Source organism: Theobroma cacao, chromosome 5 (assembly GCF_000208745.1).
Source record: "Theobroma cacao cultivar B97-61/B2 chromosome 5, Criollo_cocoa_genome_V2, whole genome shotgun sequence".
NCBI classification, from domain to species: Eukaryota; Viridiplantae; Streptophyta; class Magnoliopsida; order Malvales; family Malvaceae; genus Theobroma; species Theobroma cacao.
The window spans coordinates 5187917-5205715 of NC_030854.1; the positions used below are offsets into that span (position 1 = coordinate 5187917).

Below are 17799 nucleotides of genomic sequence, written 5' to 3' on the forward strand. Positions count from 1 at the left end.
TTATTAGCAAGCAAAATGTTTCTCATAGCATAAGCTTACATTAGCTCAAACATTCTCCTTCCCAGCCAGGCTAATGTTTCCAGGGCACAAGAAATAATTACAGACACAACTCCACATTGTTCAAGAAAAGCAACATAGAATCAATAAAGTCAACCAGAATAAAAGCAAATTTTATACAAGTCTAATAGCAAGAAGCCAAAGGCTAAAGTCTTTCCTTCACGACTGTTCTAAAAACATTTCTGCTGTTCCATACCAGAACTAATGTCTCCCTATGCACTGGCTTTCTATGAGCCTCTGCAAAGTAGGGGCCTACATTGCATCTTTGAGAGTTGCATCTCGCTATCTTCACACTTCTTAAACAATACCTGTCTGCATCCTGAGATGGTTTCAACAACATCAGAATACAAACTTCAGTTTGTTGCCTGATAACACCGAATGAACTAAATTGTGGAATCAAACAAACTAAAGAAACATGATCATCTATCTAGTTCCAATATCTTCCTGTAACCATTACTTCAAGAAGTTGAGAAGGATCATAGTAGTTCAAGAAGCCGTCACGGTACTTAATAAAAAGAATGATACAGCAATCGACACCATGGGTTAAGTTCATTGTATAATCTACAATGTCTAAACTTATTCCGCAGCTTGTTAATAAGTATTTTATAGTAGCTGCAGAGCAATAAATAAGGAAAAAGTGAACTTTTCAACTTACATCTGGAAGGTCAAAATCACCTTCACTTGCATCACACAAGTCTAGTGATACTTGCCGAAGCATTGGCATCTGTAGTTTACATGCAAGGCACATCAGTCTATATTCTTAAGTACTAAAGTCGATTTCATAAACAGTTGAATAAAGGAAAACATAAATCAGCATGTTTATTTTGTTATGAGATTACCTTCGAAGCAGCATCAAGAATGAAGTTCCTTTGTATCCCAGGGCCCTGAATAAAAAAAGGCAATGTGGTCAGCTCTTGGTGCTAAAGAATCCAATGATGTTAAATTCCATAACAATTCAATTAGCAAGATGTGCCTTCCAATTCCCATCTTAACAACAACCACCTACTGCTATGACACAAGCAATTAGAATACACATCTCTAACAGAAATCATGGTATACCATAGGCATATGAGACTGGTTAAAAACCATCCAACAACATTATAGATCTGTGCACCTAATCATGTCCGTCCACTACAGAACATTAGAAAATGCTGACCGCTGACTAACAGCTAACTACATCAGGGATCCATAGTGAATTGCAACTAGATTGAGGATCTTCACCCTATCTCATGGACTAACAATGGCACTTTTAAATTCTGAAATAATACCATTAAAGCCATATAATCCAAGATTCCACTTAAGATCTGGATAATAAAATGTCTGCATTAAGGTTCAAGTAGGCATACGCAGCGTAGTTAAATAGGCCCATATCTGACTATGATAAATGTGCATGCAAACTATAACAGAATGAGCAGTGATAAATACTCACATTATGCCGCAGCAAGAGATCTTCAAGTGCAGTGCAGTTGAAAAGAGAACAAACACCACTTCTGGTCACTTCTCCACAGTCCTATGTGACAAAAAGATCAAGTCATAACACATACTACATCTTGCAGAATGATTATGCATTTAACTAGATAATTCATTTGTAAGGAAAGAGATAAACAGAACAAAAGGAAGCCATCAATTGGCATCCAGAAAAGAGCTTATAACTGGCACAAGAATATCATTTTCCATCTTTAAAATGAAAAAGGAAGCCATGAATTTGTCTCTTGACAAAATAATCATGCTGGCTTGAAGAATTTAACTCCAGATGCCATAACTGCTTTCATGTCAACTCAAGGCCACAATAAATTGACCTTTTGTTATTTCTTAATGATAACTACAGCAAAAAGAGCTCTCAGAATTATAGAAAAAATTTTGACCACACTTCCCGGTAATTCCTGCAGCATTGCTGTTATCCACACATACGCACCATATATTATTTCAACTCAACAGTCTGTTAACTCGATAATTTCATTTTTATAACTTCCTATACTATCAAAAGTTTCATCAAATAAACAATCTTCAGGCTTGACTAAGCTGGGTTAAACATTTGGAAAATGGCCCTTGGTCTTTTATGATCAAGTACCAGCAGACTATCATAAAAATGTAAAATTACATGGCAGCGGCTTCGAGCATCCAGCCTGCCAAAGAAGCCCAAGCTAAGGTTCCATATATTAAATCTATTTCTATATCTATGTACTTACACTAGAGCTTGTCAAAATTGACATGTCAATATAGCACAGCACATTTTACACTAATGTATTAAGTTCATCAAACCTTCACTGAGTCCTCTAGAAGAAAACAGAAGAACCTAGAAATATTGTCCAAATTCTAGAGTACAGATCATAACAAACCTCAAGATGAATAGCTATCAAGCCTGGCCATCCGCTTGAGATGATGCATTGAGCTTCTGAAGAAACAAAAAAAAACATGGATAACATTGGTGACTGCCTTCATTACTACATCCAAAACGTATTTATATTTGTTAAAATTAACAAGAAGTTCTGAATCACATACAAACACAGTATTGAGAACCATGTATGATGCAACAGCAAAAGGGAAACCATTAACAGAAATCACATCAACAACTTGTTATTTTCTGGATATTGAAAATCTAGCTGATGAAATAAGAAAAGAGAAAGAAAATGTCTACACATAACATGTAAAGAATAGTAGCATGTCAATTTTGTGCTACAAAAATAGTAACTCTTTACCTGAATTAAGAAGTTTGCATCCTAACAATGCAAGCTCAACCAAGTTTGCAAAGTTCTGAGTCAGAAGAACCAAATCATTATTAGTCAGCCAAGGAGTTACCCTTTCAAGCCTCAATTTCCTCAGATTTGGCATCGACAATTTGAAGCTTGATATGGATATATCACCTAGACAGTAGCAAAAAGCCAATGTTTGCAATTGCCTCAAGGATTTCATTATGTTGATTATGATGCAGTCAGATATTACCTACAAAGAACTCCAACGATTAAAAAATATATATCTATATGAGAGGGTTTCAACAATATGAAATGACTAAAATAGATGCTCATGGAGTACACTCAAGTCAAGAACAGCTAAATATTTGATTGACAGCGCATGGCTGGCCTCAACCGGTTTCACAAAATTAAATATATCTTTGACTCTGTGTACTTAATGGATCACAAATTTAAGAATCAGAAGTTAATTTCTTCATGCAAAGACAAGGGGAAAAATGTGATCTGATGTGCAAAGAAAGTACACCGTTTAGAAGACATCTTAAACATAATAAGACTATTCCAGTCAACATATTTCCCAGGATATTAAGAAAATTGTTGCTTTCCTTTCCCATAGAAAGGAAAAAATACATGCAAGCAAAGGTGATAAAACAAACCTCAAAGAGGAGGTATCTTGAGGTGACATACAGTTTCAATTAATTCTACAGACTGAGAAAAAGTATTGAACGGTCAAATTTTCAAAGCAGCTAATAACAAGAAGGAAGCATGGGTGGATTTTAATCACTCTGAAACTGAAAGCCCAGAACTAATCCATACAAAACCCAATAGGGATATAATGTGTCACCTAGTAATATGTCAAAATTTGTTAATAGTTACCTGAAAATAAAGAACTAATGACTCCAGCATAGGACATGTGGTGGGTAGTAATCTCAGTGCATCTTCAGGTAATGATCCACCCAAACCCACAGTCATTGCCCTCAATGACAAAATCGCAGGTTTTAGACCTTGTAGAGAAAAGTAAGAAAACCCCCATCCTAGCGCAATTTCTTCCAATCTGCATGTCTTGCCAAGCTCAATAAAGAGTTCCTCACATGTATATGGGGAAGAAAACTTTGCCACTTTTGTTGTATTTTCTGGCTGAAACAAATTTTTACAGCCTCTTGCATTCAAACACTTTAGGCCAGGATTTTTGCGGACAACCAGATTTAAAGCAGCAGTAGAAATCTGAAATTTTGAAAGCACAATTTCCTTTGGTAAAACAACTGCAATTTCATTTTATAGCAACTATCTCAGCAGAAAATCCAACAACATTACATTTTATGGCTATAGACTTAGTTGCATCAGATCCCAATGCTTGGTACTTGATAGCCCAGTACAAAGTCTACATGATGTTTAAGTAAGTTGACATAAAAAGCCTTAGATAGCCTAAATAAAATACCATTAAGCATATTGAGAGTGCGTCTATGGGTAAAGAATCAACTTTCAGGACAAGGAAAAGTGTGTCAAAAAACCAAATTTGTTATTGTTATTTATTCTATACTTCTTCCATTTTTAAATGCAAATCAGCCACATAATAATAGGGAAAAAAAACAAGGCTCAGTAAGTTCGTTTAACTAACCATTGTATTAGAAATGTCAAGCATCTCCAGGAAAGAACCTGAGAAGTTACAAAGAGCATCATCAACAAGGTTTGTGTCCCCCAAGCAAAGACTCTTCAGCATTTGTGTTTGAGACAAAAGCTCTTGTAAAGATGCTTCATCAGCACCTGTGGAGAACAGACTAGTCATATATTTGTAGGCATCAAAATAGCTGAACAGATTTCAATAAAAAAGACAAAAGAAAGGAATCAACTCAGCTAGACAATCATAACACCTTCAACAAAACATGTTGACTTCACTGCAACATCTAAAGCTAGATCCTAGCTGATCATAACTTTCCTCAAGTGAATTGTCTTTGATGTCAATGGCCCTATAAGGTGTGCAAGGTGGACAAAATATATAGCCCAAATTAAAGCCTCCAATTTAGTCAAAGACAAAGAAGAGTGTCATTTGCTAACTTAAGTTGCCAACACATGGCTATATTAGATATTAGTTACACAAATCATTTAAGTATGCCGCATCCCTATTGCCTTATCTTCCATTAAATCATAATCAATGGCACCCTTCATCAAGTGATGTTCTTCATGTCAAAGTTATCAGTAAATGTGAGGGTTCAAAATGTTAATTGAGGCTGTGAGAGGAGCTGATAGCAGTTGATGTGAAACAAGTTAAGCCCAAAACAGCAAAAGGCAGAGAGGGGGAAATGTAGATAACACAAGCAAATGACTCAGGATCAATAACTAGTGGGTAAAAGAGAGATGATACTGCAGTTCAATACATAATTCATTGAAAAGGAAATGATCCTTACACTTGCAGCCACCCATGTGCAGTAATTGAAGATTAGCTGCCAACGAATCCAAATGCTTCTTTCCAAACTGTGCAGTCGGAGAATTACTCAAAATAGAACTAGCAGTGCAAAGAGCTAGAATTGAATTCATTCCAAAAGAAGTATGACAAACTACAATTGAGTGTAGCTTTGTACATCTGCGGATAAGATTTGCTATACAGACATCTGTCAATGAGATACACCCTTTAAGATTCAAATAACATAAGGAGACACAGAATTTTGCGATATACTGGATGTCCGAATCTGGAACAAATATTTGGGAAAACATTAGAAGAGTTGTAAAGGAGGCAAAATAGAACACACCATATGAATAGGGAAAAGAGAAAGAGCAGAATCACAAATTGATAGAAGTTCCCAAATCCATTTATGGCAGTGCAAAATATTCACTGGTCACTATTTCATGGTAAAAGAAAATATCAATAACAAAGACACTTCCAATATATTCTGACAACAATGTATATTATCCCACTGGTCTCCATAATTGATGTCATGTAAGTATTAACTCCCTTCTCATCAAGGAAATTATAAAATTGATAATTGAATCCTGATAAAACTTGCTAAGGCTAAGAGTAACCTTCAGAATTGACAAACTTTTCTATGGCAGAGTAATGATAACATTGTTTTACTTAGTTGGGAAAAACTATTATCATCAAAGAAGCAGAAAATATCTCACCACAGACATCGCTTCTCCCCTCCAATGTCAGCTTTGTGATATTTGATAGTGAATGTCCCAAATGATAAAGAGATGTTACAGAAGAGCTGTCACCAACAGTATATGGCCTGTTTTGTGCCAATGAAATTACGGCTGAACTTGAGGATATAACTGACACTTGTGATGAAATAAGTGGATCCATGTCAACGGTTATATCTACTTCAGAGACCAGAGAACACTTCTGAACCAACCTATACAAAGTGGTTGTCTTGAAGTTCAAAAGATAAGCAGCTTTCACCTTTCTTAAAGATGGAAATGACTTGGAAAAGCACTCAATTGCAGCTTCAAGATGTAGCTTCAGACAACCTGATATATCCACCTCTTGTACTGCTTCAAAAGACAAAGTTGGCAGCAATCCCTGAGGGATTTGATATTTACTTCCATCAGCCTGTTCAAGGTTACTTATAGACTCTTCGATACTTTTTCTCAATGCCGAACCCACACTATGGGTATTAGGAAGAAGAGAGAGGAGCAGAATCATTGTTGTTATCTGCAGACAACCAGAAAGATCCACTCTCTGCAAGGAGAAACGAAAAATGAACAATCTTTGAAAATAAAGGAGCCATGTAACGAGCAGGTTTGGACATCGATAAAGATAAGCAACAATGACTAACCATACCCAGTTACTGACATGACCTAAGAGTACTTGAGATCCCTACCATGCAGAATGCATTTGAGACCTAAATAATTCCATTTCCAAATGCTGGAAACTTCAAAAGCTAACATATTTTAATTTCATTTGATAAATATTTCAATGATGCTTATCAAAGAATCCAATGCAAGAATTTTGTTTCCTTTTCCCCCCTTTTCTTTTTTAAAATTTTAAGTAACAAAGGGTGCATAAGAAGCTATGTGCTTCCAAGAGAATAGCAGTTTAAATACCCCAGAAAAATGCATATACTCTCAACAACAATTATTTCTGAACCCAAAGCATGGTATGCAGAATTTAAAACCACTGCTTCAAGAAGTAGCGCCTGCAGAAAAACTTATGCAAATTCATGTGTAATTGGAACCAATAAAAATAAAAGCACTGAAAGATGTAAGTTCTATCAATATCTCTCAAAATTGAAATCTGAAAACATTATTGGATTAATCCTCTAGGAAATCCCAATTCAATAGATGGCATCCAGGCATCTATAAAGATAGAGAACGAAAGACCTTGGAATACTCTGTCAATCGAATCCTAAGATGACTCAAGTCACCGTCTCTTAAACCATTTATTGGTCCTATGGGTGTAACTTGCGTTAGTCTAAAAATTGAGTCAACACTCTCATTCGCAAGCTCAGAAAAACTGCTGGAACTTCTTTTCCCTGCAATATGAATTAATTTGAGTAACATCGTTATTAGATATGATGGAAAAAAAATCAAAAGAATACCTTCCATGCAATAAATAAAACAAGATAACTGAGCATATACCTGCAGCAAACCATAATGGTAAAAGGCTAATTCGGATCTGCTCAACATCAGTAATTTATAATTTCAGAAGATATCATAATCAAATTAAACAATAGAAAATTTTACTCAAACAACAAGACATTATCTCGATTCATCTTAAAATAACTCTATATCATTAAAACTTTTGCATCTTCAGTGGCAAAGCCTCATATCCATCAATTCTGCAACACTAAGATGTACGAAACTCGAAATTTGATGACATCACCGAAATGGAAAAATGTAAATCTCTACCTGTTTTAAAATGTCAGAGAATCCACATTCTGTTTTATTTGATCTTTGCAACCGTTCTATATTAGAATCAAGCCAAATTAATAGTGCATCAGAAAGGTGCTTCTCACTGTAGAAGTTCACAAAAACATCAAACTTCAGAAAATACTTGGAAAGAATGAAAACCAGAATAATTTAAAGGTAATTTACTAACCTGTCTACTGTCAAATGAGGATGCTTTATGCAAAGTAACAATAAATCATAGGGCACATCTTCAAAAAATTTACTAGACATAGCCCACATCTGCAGGAAATGAACCACAATTCATCAGGTTCTCTTAAGATTTGAAACAAATGGATCACAAAACTCAAATGCACAGCCAAGCTAATACAATACAAGCCTCTCCATGAAAAATGCAATTATGCTAAGGATTTTTTCATGATAAAATGGTCGCTTTGGACCTTGCAATATGCACCAGAACCTAGGTTATAAACCCAAAGAAGGAATACAAGTTGAGTTCAAAAAATAATCCTACAAGAGAGATGATAATACTTATGAAGAATCAATAATAGAAATGTCCTATAACTCCATCTCTAATAGCATCTTTAAAACATGCGTCTCTCTCTCCTTGCCACTGCCATGTCCTGGCCATCCTCATGCTAGCTTAAGAGCCTAAGGCAACCTTCCCTTTCCTACACAAGTGCACGGATAAGAAGTTAAGGGCAGGACTGAATGAGTGGAATTTTTTATATTTTTTTCCTTTTCTATCTAATTTAAATCCTCAAGGGTACTGTTGAAATGACTAAGCCTAGTCTAGTAACTAGAGGACTGGCTACTTCACCCCAACCCAAACTGTCACAACTATTGATGTTGTTCCACTCACAAGCAACATAAATATATATATGAAATTTTCAATAACATTGACTACTTAATGGAAGATTTGATCAATCAGAAACTTGTAACAAGGTCACAAGCTGACTTAATGTGGTGACTGCTCAAAAACTGAATGGAAGTTTAGCACGTACAAAATTTCTTGCAAAGTAGCTTGCACATAATTCTTGAACAAAACCATTAGCTGCAACATATTCAAATATATCTATTAGAGTGGATGCCACCCTATTGACATCAAATGTAATAGCATCAGTAATATAATATGCATGTTCATTCAATTCTAATAATCTCTCAATACACAGTAACTCCTTACCATGCTCTAAACCAAAATTCCATATATCAATCAGATCATCCAATTGTATTTGAAACAGCCCCGGATCCTTGGACACAGACACCTCAGAAAACCAAGATTTCAGCTGCAAGAGAAGTATCTCCACTCCGAAGTAAAGTGCAGCCTGGAAGGTAGTTTGGAAGCTTAAAGACGTGAGACATCTAACTTAATTTTAGAAAGAGCTAAACTAATGGTGAGTTCATATTTCAAACTTAGAGGTATAATTTACATGTTAAATGAAATATCATCCCATTTCTCACATTTCATTGGGGCTACATCTACATTTTCAGTTAATCCCCCTAGAAATTTCAAGGTTGGAGCACACCATAAATAGAAATTCTTATTTTCAATTTGATGCACTGAGATGCAATAGAACACTTTACATACTAAATTCAGTACCTACCAAGTTACAATTCATAATTTTAGAAAATAAGACATAGATAAGAAGAAAATTACAAGTTTCCGATTCCACATAATTATGCTAACAGTACAGTGAACATCAAGAGAAATAATAGCAGAAATGTTTAAAGTAACCAAGTTTTTACCTGGAAAAGTGGGATGAAATTCTTAGAAGTGATGTCTAAAGGGCAGTGAAACATACATTTAACAACATTCAAAAACGTTTCCAAATGCCACTGGATTGAAATACAGTCCAAGCATGACTCACTGCACAAGTTGTAAACAAATAATTCAAATTCAAAATAAGGCCATTAAGCGATAATTCCCCTATTCAGTCAAAAACTTTACAGTTAAAAAGTACATACTAATCATATTTCATAGGATTAACCGAGAATTATATTGTTTAATAGTATAACAATCAAAATCTCCTTAACAAAATTAACAAACCTGAAGCTTCCACCGAGGAGGCCACGGAAGTACGAAGATTCTTCAATAAGCCTACAAAATTTGAAACTCAACATTAACGGTCAATATAAATTTGGTCCTTTGTTTCAAAACAGTGAGAAATGAATGAAAAGAAAATGAAATTGCCTATTGCGATGAGCTCGGATTTTGAATGTTCGGAAGGAGAGAGTTGAAGGGAAATCCCAGCGGAAGATATCAGTAGTGGAAATAACAATTTCTTCATTGGAGATATCACCTTCGATCTCATTAGTAGGATCGGTGCATACGAGAATAACGAACTCATCGTCGTCGGAGCCTGACGCTGACGCCATGAGAAGTGAGAAAAGCGAATGCTAGTAGGCTAGAAGCTTAAAGCTCCATGAATTCTCGAAGATGAAAGACAATGAAGAAGTTTCATCAGGCACGAGAAACGCAGCGTTGCGTAATTTTCCCTTCCCTCTTCCCGAAGCCCAAAGGCCGTAGGCCCAAGAGCATCGGTTTTTTATTTTTGTCGAAATACCACTCTCACTCCCACTTCTACTCGATCAATCATTTGCCAATTTGTTATTTTCTTTTTACCTTCTAGAAAGTTGTTATTATATATATACAAATAAATTATTTACTTCGTATTTTAACAACATTCATATTTTTTAGATTAATTTTAAGATTTCATTTAATTAAAGAAAACAGACAAATTGTTATGTATGAATTTCATATTAATAAAAAAAAAGATATGTTTATACTTATAAAAAAAACTTTCTTCCTCTTAATAGATTTTTTTTAATTAAAAATGTAAACTTATGGCAAGTGATGTTAGAATTTTTTTCAATTTTTTATTGATATATAATCTTTCACGAAAGATATTTAGATCAAAGTAAATTCGGATCAAAATATGTCTTTTTTTTTATAAGTAAAAGAGTGCATATAATAATAATTTTACACAATTGAATAAGTTACAGCATCATAAATCTCATATCAATAAAAAATAAAATAAATCTTGAATTTGTCATAAAATGTGAGTTGGTGACAGCAACAACATCAACAATCAAACAAAAAAACAGAGGGACCTAAGCAAACATAGCACAGAGTAAGAGTATAGCTTCAGCAATGGAAGCGACAATGCCTCCTTATGTGATGAGCCCCTCCAAAATTTTTAAAATTTTTTTCATAATATATAAAATTTTTTAATTTTTTTATATATTCTATTACTTGATCCCTCAAAATAATGTTTTATTTAATTATTAATGTAAATAAAAAATAATAAAATAATTTTACCTATCTCACTCAATTTTAAATTTTTTAATTTAAATTTAAATTTTTATTTTTTTATTTAGTTTTATTCTATTTGTTCATATGTTATAAGTTTAAATAAATATTCTTTCTCAAATTTCTACAAATCATTAACTATGTTCTTTTTCTTTCTTTTTTTGTTATGTAATATATGGTAGCTACTTTCTACTTATCATGTTCTTCTTTTTTATGTTACATAAATTTTATTTTTTATGATTTTAATTTTTAAAAATTAATAAATTATTATATAGTTTTTAAATATAAATTGTAATATTACATTATTTCTTAAAATTTCATCAACGTATCATTTTTTTATTAATCCTGATTATGTAAAAGAAAATTAACTTGAGTATATTTTTTTTATATGCTTTACATTTTATGTTTAGTTAAAATAAAATTCTCTTAAATATATAGTAATTAAATAATTCTGATTATATAAGAAAAAATTAGTAATCTTATATATCGTTTTTAACTATTTATATTTTACAAATTATAATTTTATATTTCTATTATCAATATTTTTATTATTGATTAAATTTAATATATTAATTTTTTAAAATTTTTAACTCTTATTTAATTATGTTTGACCCTTCAATAAAATTTGACTAACTCCACTCCCGGTTCAATCGTTGAATCTAAACTCGAGGGCCCTCCATAATAGACAGTAGAGCTTTTCCCTCAAGCTTGCTCCTCATACCTATCATCCGTAAAAATTTTAGACCAAATTTGTTGGGAAAAGGAGCAAGAGAAGAACAAATGGTCCTTGGTTTCAATCTCGTGATCACAAAAATAATAGTTGGGCTACTTCCAAAGAAGTCAATCTGCTCTCAGGAGGTAATCTATCCATGCCATCCAGGCGCAACTAACGCGCGCCTGGGAATATGAAACTCACGCCAATCCACGACCTTTACCTGCTTGTGCCTCATCTCTCCCCAAGTAGATGCAGCACTATAACTTGCACCAGGAGTGTTCCAACTTTCCACACCATTCTCATGCTGAGTATACGAGGAGAGCTGTAGGCCTTAATTGTAACAGCTTCCTCCAACACCAGCTGGAATTCTGTGTTTTTGGTAAAAGAATAAAAAAAAGAAAATGCTAAATGGATGGGTGGGCAGTGGACAGAGAGAGAGGAGTGATCTTCAATTTCTGGAGAGAACATGTACAACTTATAGTAACTAGTTGTGAAAGAAATGCGGTTGGGGTCTGATACGACAAAATCTGGTGACAGCTTTACCAAATATTCTCAATCAAATTTACATTATGAGCTAGATATTTAATTACAACAAGGGAAGTAGAACCTTTGATTAGAGGGCTCCAAGGTGGTATATATCTTATGGAAACCTTCTCTTCTCTTCTCTTCTCTTCAAGTACACGTTCTCATCAAAATAACTCAAATTCAAGGTGCTCTCCTGTAGCTTTACATTCCAAATAATTGCTCTCTGTTTCTGGAGACATCACGCTTGGAACTCCAAATTCATACAACTCGGGTAGCTCAGGTGGAACAGCACACCGTATCAAAGCCCAATTCAAGCCTTCAAAGAAGGGATGTTGCTTGATCTCGGCAGCCCCTTTTTCTGTTCCCAACCTATTCTCTGGCTCCTTTACCAACAGCCCTCTGATAAGATCCCTTGCCGGGAAACTAACTAGAGGACTGTCTGGGAACTTAAGGCTCTGTAGCACAACATTAGCCAACGTTTCTTCATTCCCTGCACCTTTAAAGGGTGTCCTACCGTAGAGAAGCTCATAAAGAAAGATACCAAAGGTCCACCAATCAACAGCGGCTCCGTGACCCTCTCCTTTAATGATTTCAGGAGCCAAGTACTCATGGGTCCCAACAAAGGAATTGGATCTTGCATCAGTAGGCTCAGCCACAAGCTGTGGCAGTGATCTGATTTGAGCAGCGAGGTCTGCTTTTGCTTGCCTCTTTGTTTTTGCAGCAGCAGGAAAGAACCTAGGACTGAAGCATGGGACTTCACAGGATGGTTCGATGCAGAATGGTTGTACACAGCTTGATGATGTGCAAGGACCAGATATCCTTGCAGGATCCAAATTCGACGAAGATTTAAGGAGAGTTGGACTAACTGTGCATCTTAGTGAAAGGTCAAAATCTGTGAGCATTATGTGGCCATCTTCTCGTACCAGAATGTTTTCTGGTTTCAGATCACGGTAGACAACTCCAAGCATGTGCAAGTATTCCAAAGCAAGAAGGACCTCAGCTACATAAAACCTGCATACAAATAGTATATATAACCATTTCAGATACATACTGATGCTAGATTGAATGATTATGATGAACTATAGTGTGGAAGACTCTCATCCAACCCACTTTTTCTTATGTCATACTACACCAGTCACCACAATGGAGAAACATGTAAAAACAGCACAGTTTCCAATTAGCATAAAAAACTCAAATTTGATGTTAAGCTAGTCATGTTGAGACAATCTAGAAGTTGCAAAGCCCTTGAAAAACATTGGGATAAGAAATGGGTCAAGTAGGTCAGCAGGCCACATATTGAGCAGCAAACTTATCAGAAAGATAGGATGACCCTATCTTAAAGACAAGCACTCTTTTACTTGGATTTAAGGGGCGCGCCAAGGTGAATTGGGTGAAACCACCTATGATTACCATACCTGAACCAATTCATAACTTAAACCAGATATGATAACAAAGTAATGCAAAACTCATCGTGCTTTAGATGTTCAAACTGAATAAATGACCCATGACATGCAAGATCAAAAGTTCTGCATGTTAACAAGACAAATCCTGTCTAGTTATGTGTTATGAACTTAAATTCAAAATATCTTATGTTACTCCTTCTTTCTTTTGTTATTTTTGGTGCTCAATTGTGACAATGTTTGAAAAGATTACTAGAAGGCAATCCTAATTTAAATTGACTTTTCACTATCCAAGCATCTTACCTAGCTGCTGGCTCAGGAAAACATCTTCCAGACTGCCTTTGCCGGAGGACATGCAGATCCCCACCTGGACAGTACTCCATAACTAAACATGATAGGTTATCTGATGTGAATTGGGTATATAAAGTAGGTAGAAATGGATGATCAAGCATCCTTAATATTTCTCTTTCTGTTTGAGCCCTTGGCATTTTCTTCCTTCTTGACAAAAATTCATTGTCCATGACCTTTATAGCAAACAAGCATTTTGCGCCAATAAGCTCAGCAAGATATACTGTCCCAATATCTCCACAACCAAGCTTCTTCAAAAGATTGAAATGTCTCAACTCCAAGACCCCATCCTGCATCCTAATGTGGCGGATGGCTTCCCACCTCACATCCTTTGACATGTGAGGTCTGTTGCCACAACTAGACCCACTTAAATTGCTGTCATCACTGATGCTTGTGCTACTACTATCGCCAAGGCTACTTGAACTTTGGGAAAACTCTCCTTTTTCTCTTGATTTTGGGCTCTTTTTAGCCCTTGGAATGACAGCTCGGCCTCTGTTAGCATTGTTCTCAACCAAGGTTGGTTTGTGCACATCGGAATTCACATGACTTGAGCTCACTTCAGCACTAGTACCGGCTGACTGTGGCTTCACAGAATCTTGATTAGTTACACTCTTCAGAGAGCACTGGCATCTCTGACAAACTAATTGACTTGTGGTGGATTCCGAGCTGCTATTAACTTGATTGAAAGTATTAGAAGCACAAGCGGCAGAAGGGAAATCCTGCTTTATTTTCTTCTTAACAGAACTCTTGTTCCTGACAACTGTTTTAGCCACCCGTGGCGCATTTCTTGTCATCCTGCTTACTCTGTTGCCATTAATTGAGCTAGAAGAAGGAGCAGCATGCAACCGGCCCTTTCGTCCTGACTTGGGAGTTGATGCTCTTTTTGGAAACTTGCTTGAAGCAGGCAAGGTATTGTCAGGTTCTAACATATTATCATCAGCGTAAGAACAAGATGGAGAAGATGCAGAAGTATGCTTCTCTTTCAGATGCAGCTCTGCCTTTGGTGCTCGACTTCCAACTTTTCTTGATGTGGAAACATCAATTTGGGTTGATGTAGAAGTTTCAGTGCTAATTTGTGTTGTTACACGAGCAAAACGAGGCGAAGAATTAACACTTTGGCTCAATGACTTTATCTTGGGAGCTTGATGTGGCACAGCCATCATCCTAGAAGAAGTTGATTTGCTTTCTTCTGGCACCAAAGATATTTCAACCATGCTCCCCTTATCTTCATCTCTGGAAAGGCCAGATCCACTGGCAGATTCAACTACAACTGAATTGAACAAACTTTTTATCCTTCCAGCTTCAGAGATCCCAGGAGAACTAACTGACATTGATAACCGTTTCATAGCAGCCATCTCTGATGCCTTGGAAATGCAAAGATCCCTTAATGCCTGCTTCAGTGACAATGGCTCTGAACCACCAATTCTCGGGGAGTGGGGCATCCCCACTGTAATTGGCTTCTTCAATGCATTTTTCTTTAAAGAGCTTGAGCTTGCACCTCCTTGGTATGAAACACTCAAACCCTTGGGACCTTTAAGATTGATAGACTCAAAAAGCTGATTAATATCATTTTCTAGAGAATCCTTGAATCCCAGTTTTAGCACAGGAGGCTTCCGATCTTTGTCGCCCACACCCAATCCTGAATGTGGTCGGTATGCCCCTCTAGAACGTTGTACTGGTTTCAACTCTTCGCCTGCTTCAACGATTTCACAAGTACCAGAATATGAACCCATTCTAACTGTTACAGAGTACTAAACTTTCTTGGCTGTATCCCAAAAAAAAAAAAGGAATGATATCACCCTCCAAATTTATACTAATTCATGTCACTGTATCAACCAACTTCAAAGATCTGAATGCATAGTAATTTGAGTCTTTTCTTTCTTCACAACAATTTTAAAGCTCATATATTCCAATAACCTAAACACAGTCACCAAATTAGAGAACCATTAAAACCAGAAGTAAAAGAACTAAAAGATAAACTAAAAATAGAATATATATATATATATATATATATATATTATAATGAAAATATCAAAGCGCAAGCAACTCACATCAGAAAAATATTCCTAACAAATTTGTGAAAAACGAAAAAGCTGTTAGACAATCATCCATATCATCACGAATCAGAAAAAATACCCAACAGCACATTTGCATAAATTCCTCAAATCTTAAAACAAAAAGTAGGTCTTCTATCATAATCTCAAGAATTATATGCTGCTTTAATTCAAATTTTCACTATGATCATAATTAAATTAGTTAGGACAATTAAAATCACGAATACTAATGCCGTTTCTGCACTTTTCAGGTATAATTATAACTAACTACAAAACCACATGCTAGATTTAAGCTAAAAAAAGATAGTTAATAAATTAAAACTACATACGCCAAGCACAAATTTAGTCTATATTTTTCATTTTTTATTTCTTTCATACGCGACGGATCAGAAAAAAAATTTTAAAAAAACTATTACGCCGAATCCAAATTGCAAACTAATCTTTGTTCCATTTCCAGCTTACAGAAAAGCAAAAACTACGGATCCAGCAAAAATAACAAAGACAAAAACACTCTAAACAAAACTTAAGTGCCAACCAAAGCCCAACGCCAAAAAGGTAAAACTAAAAACACAACACAAACTCAGAAACTGAAAGCTCAAACTTCCTTAACATTTCTTGCATGTATCAAACCCAACCCAAAACCAAAGATCCAAAACAACAACAACAAAACCAAAACTTAAAATTCAAGAGAAAGAAACAGTACCTTAATAAGAAAGACGAAGCGAGCGAAAGCATTGAAGAAATGATTTGGGGACTAAAATGTGTGAAATGAGAAAGTTAACAAACAGATTTTTAGGGACTGAAAACCCTAAGCAAAAGTGCAAAAACCAAAGAGGGTTTGAAGAAAGAAAAGAGAAGAGTACAATAATAAAATTAAAAAAAAAAAAAAAAAACCTGCGTTCTTTCTTTTTACTCCTTGGGCTCTGATTATTTTGAAGGATGCAAATGGGCCCACCATATATCGATGTGGGTCTCACGTAGCAGGGAAAGGTTTTTTACAAGATAGATGTGGACACTGGCTACTTGATTTAACAAGAGAATATTTTATTTATTATTATGGCTTCCGCCAACGAGTAAATTAAATGAATTCTCCCATATTTTAAGACCGTGACAGAATATTTAATTTTTTTTTTGCACTTTCCATTTCTTTGGATTCCTAGTTTTGTTTTATTTTTTATTTTTTTATATATGTATACAATTATGCATACATCAGTCTTTTTCGTGACAAGATGGTTAGGACAAACGGTGACTGATTCTACTTATGAATGTAAATCATGTTTATTAATGAAACAAAAACAACCTACGAAATTGTTGAAAAGAAATTTACGAGAAATTGGTCGCAATCAATTATCGTACTTTGTATACTGCTACATTTTTTATGCAATTCTTTTTTTTTATTTGCAGAACATTAATCAAATATTGGTGTGTCTAATTTATATGAGCTCAAATTAATCCATTTCATCATTAGATTTTAATCGTAATCTTAAATGACGGTCCAATCAAATTAGATAAAAATATTAAATTTAGATAATATCATTCATTTTATATTTAGAAAGAAAATAATGAACTTAAATCATTAAAAAAATAAAGATAGAATTTTTATGAATATGTTTCCATTTTTAACCCCATGGTTCTTAATGCATCTGGTTTCAGTAAAAGATTTTAGGAACAAAAAAAAAAGAGTTTAGGAAAAGGTCACTTTATTTTTTATTTTTTATTATTTTCCCTATTCCCATATATGTTGAAAGAGTGAAGAAGCTTCTATAAGTGTACGCTTTGAAAAAGTTAAAATATCTTGTCTTGAGGTTAAAGTATGAAAGGTGATTAGGTTTTAAGTATTCATGATGGTCTTGGTAAAAAA

At 34.9% G+C, this 17799-nt stretch overlaps 2 protein-coding genes across 4 annotated transcripts; both read right to left on the minus strand.

Moving 5' to 3' along the window:
• Positions 1–10033, minus strand: LOC18598188 (BTB/POZ domain-containing protein FBL11). The gene is made up of 19 exons (XM_018122186.1): positions 9778–10033; positions 9634–9684; positions 9333–9453; positions 8770–8911; positions 8591–8640; positions 7780–7868; positions 7590–7695; positions 7320–7356; positions 7062–7213; positions 5865–6420; positions 5153–5434; positions 4366–4511; positions 3624–3971; positions 2757–3000; positions 2397–2452; positions 1487–1567; positions 897–941; positions 713–781; positions 1–376 (listed from the first exon to the last, which is right to left on the minus strand). The coding sequence occupies exons 1-19, from the start codon at positions 9960–9962 to the stop codon at positions 203–205; spliced, it is 2934 nt and encodes a 977-aa protein (XP_017977675.1). The 5' UTR covers positions 9963–10033; the 3' UTR covers positions 1–202.
• On the minus strand, positions 12036–16825 carry LOC18598189 (serine/threonine-protein kinase KIPK). Of its 3 annotated transcripts, none has more exons than XM_007027606.2 (3): positions 16642–16825; positions 13840–15801; positions 12301–13147 (listed from the first exon to the last, which is right to left on the minus strand). In XM_007027606.2, exons 2-3 carry the CDS (start codon positions 15615–15617, stop codon positions 12301–12303), a joined length of 2625 nt encoding a protein of 874 aa, XP_007027668.2. In that variant the 5' UTR covers positions 15618–15801; positions 16642–16825. The 3 variants fall into 3 exon arrangements, with proteins under 3 accessions (XP_017977472.1, XP_007027668.2, XP_007027669.2); XM_007027607.2 differs by having other exon boundaries at positions 13840–15649; positions 16642–16809; XM_018121983.1 differs by lacking the exon at positions 16642–16825 and having other exon boundaries at positions 12036–13147; positions 13840–15617.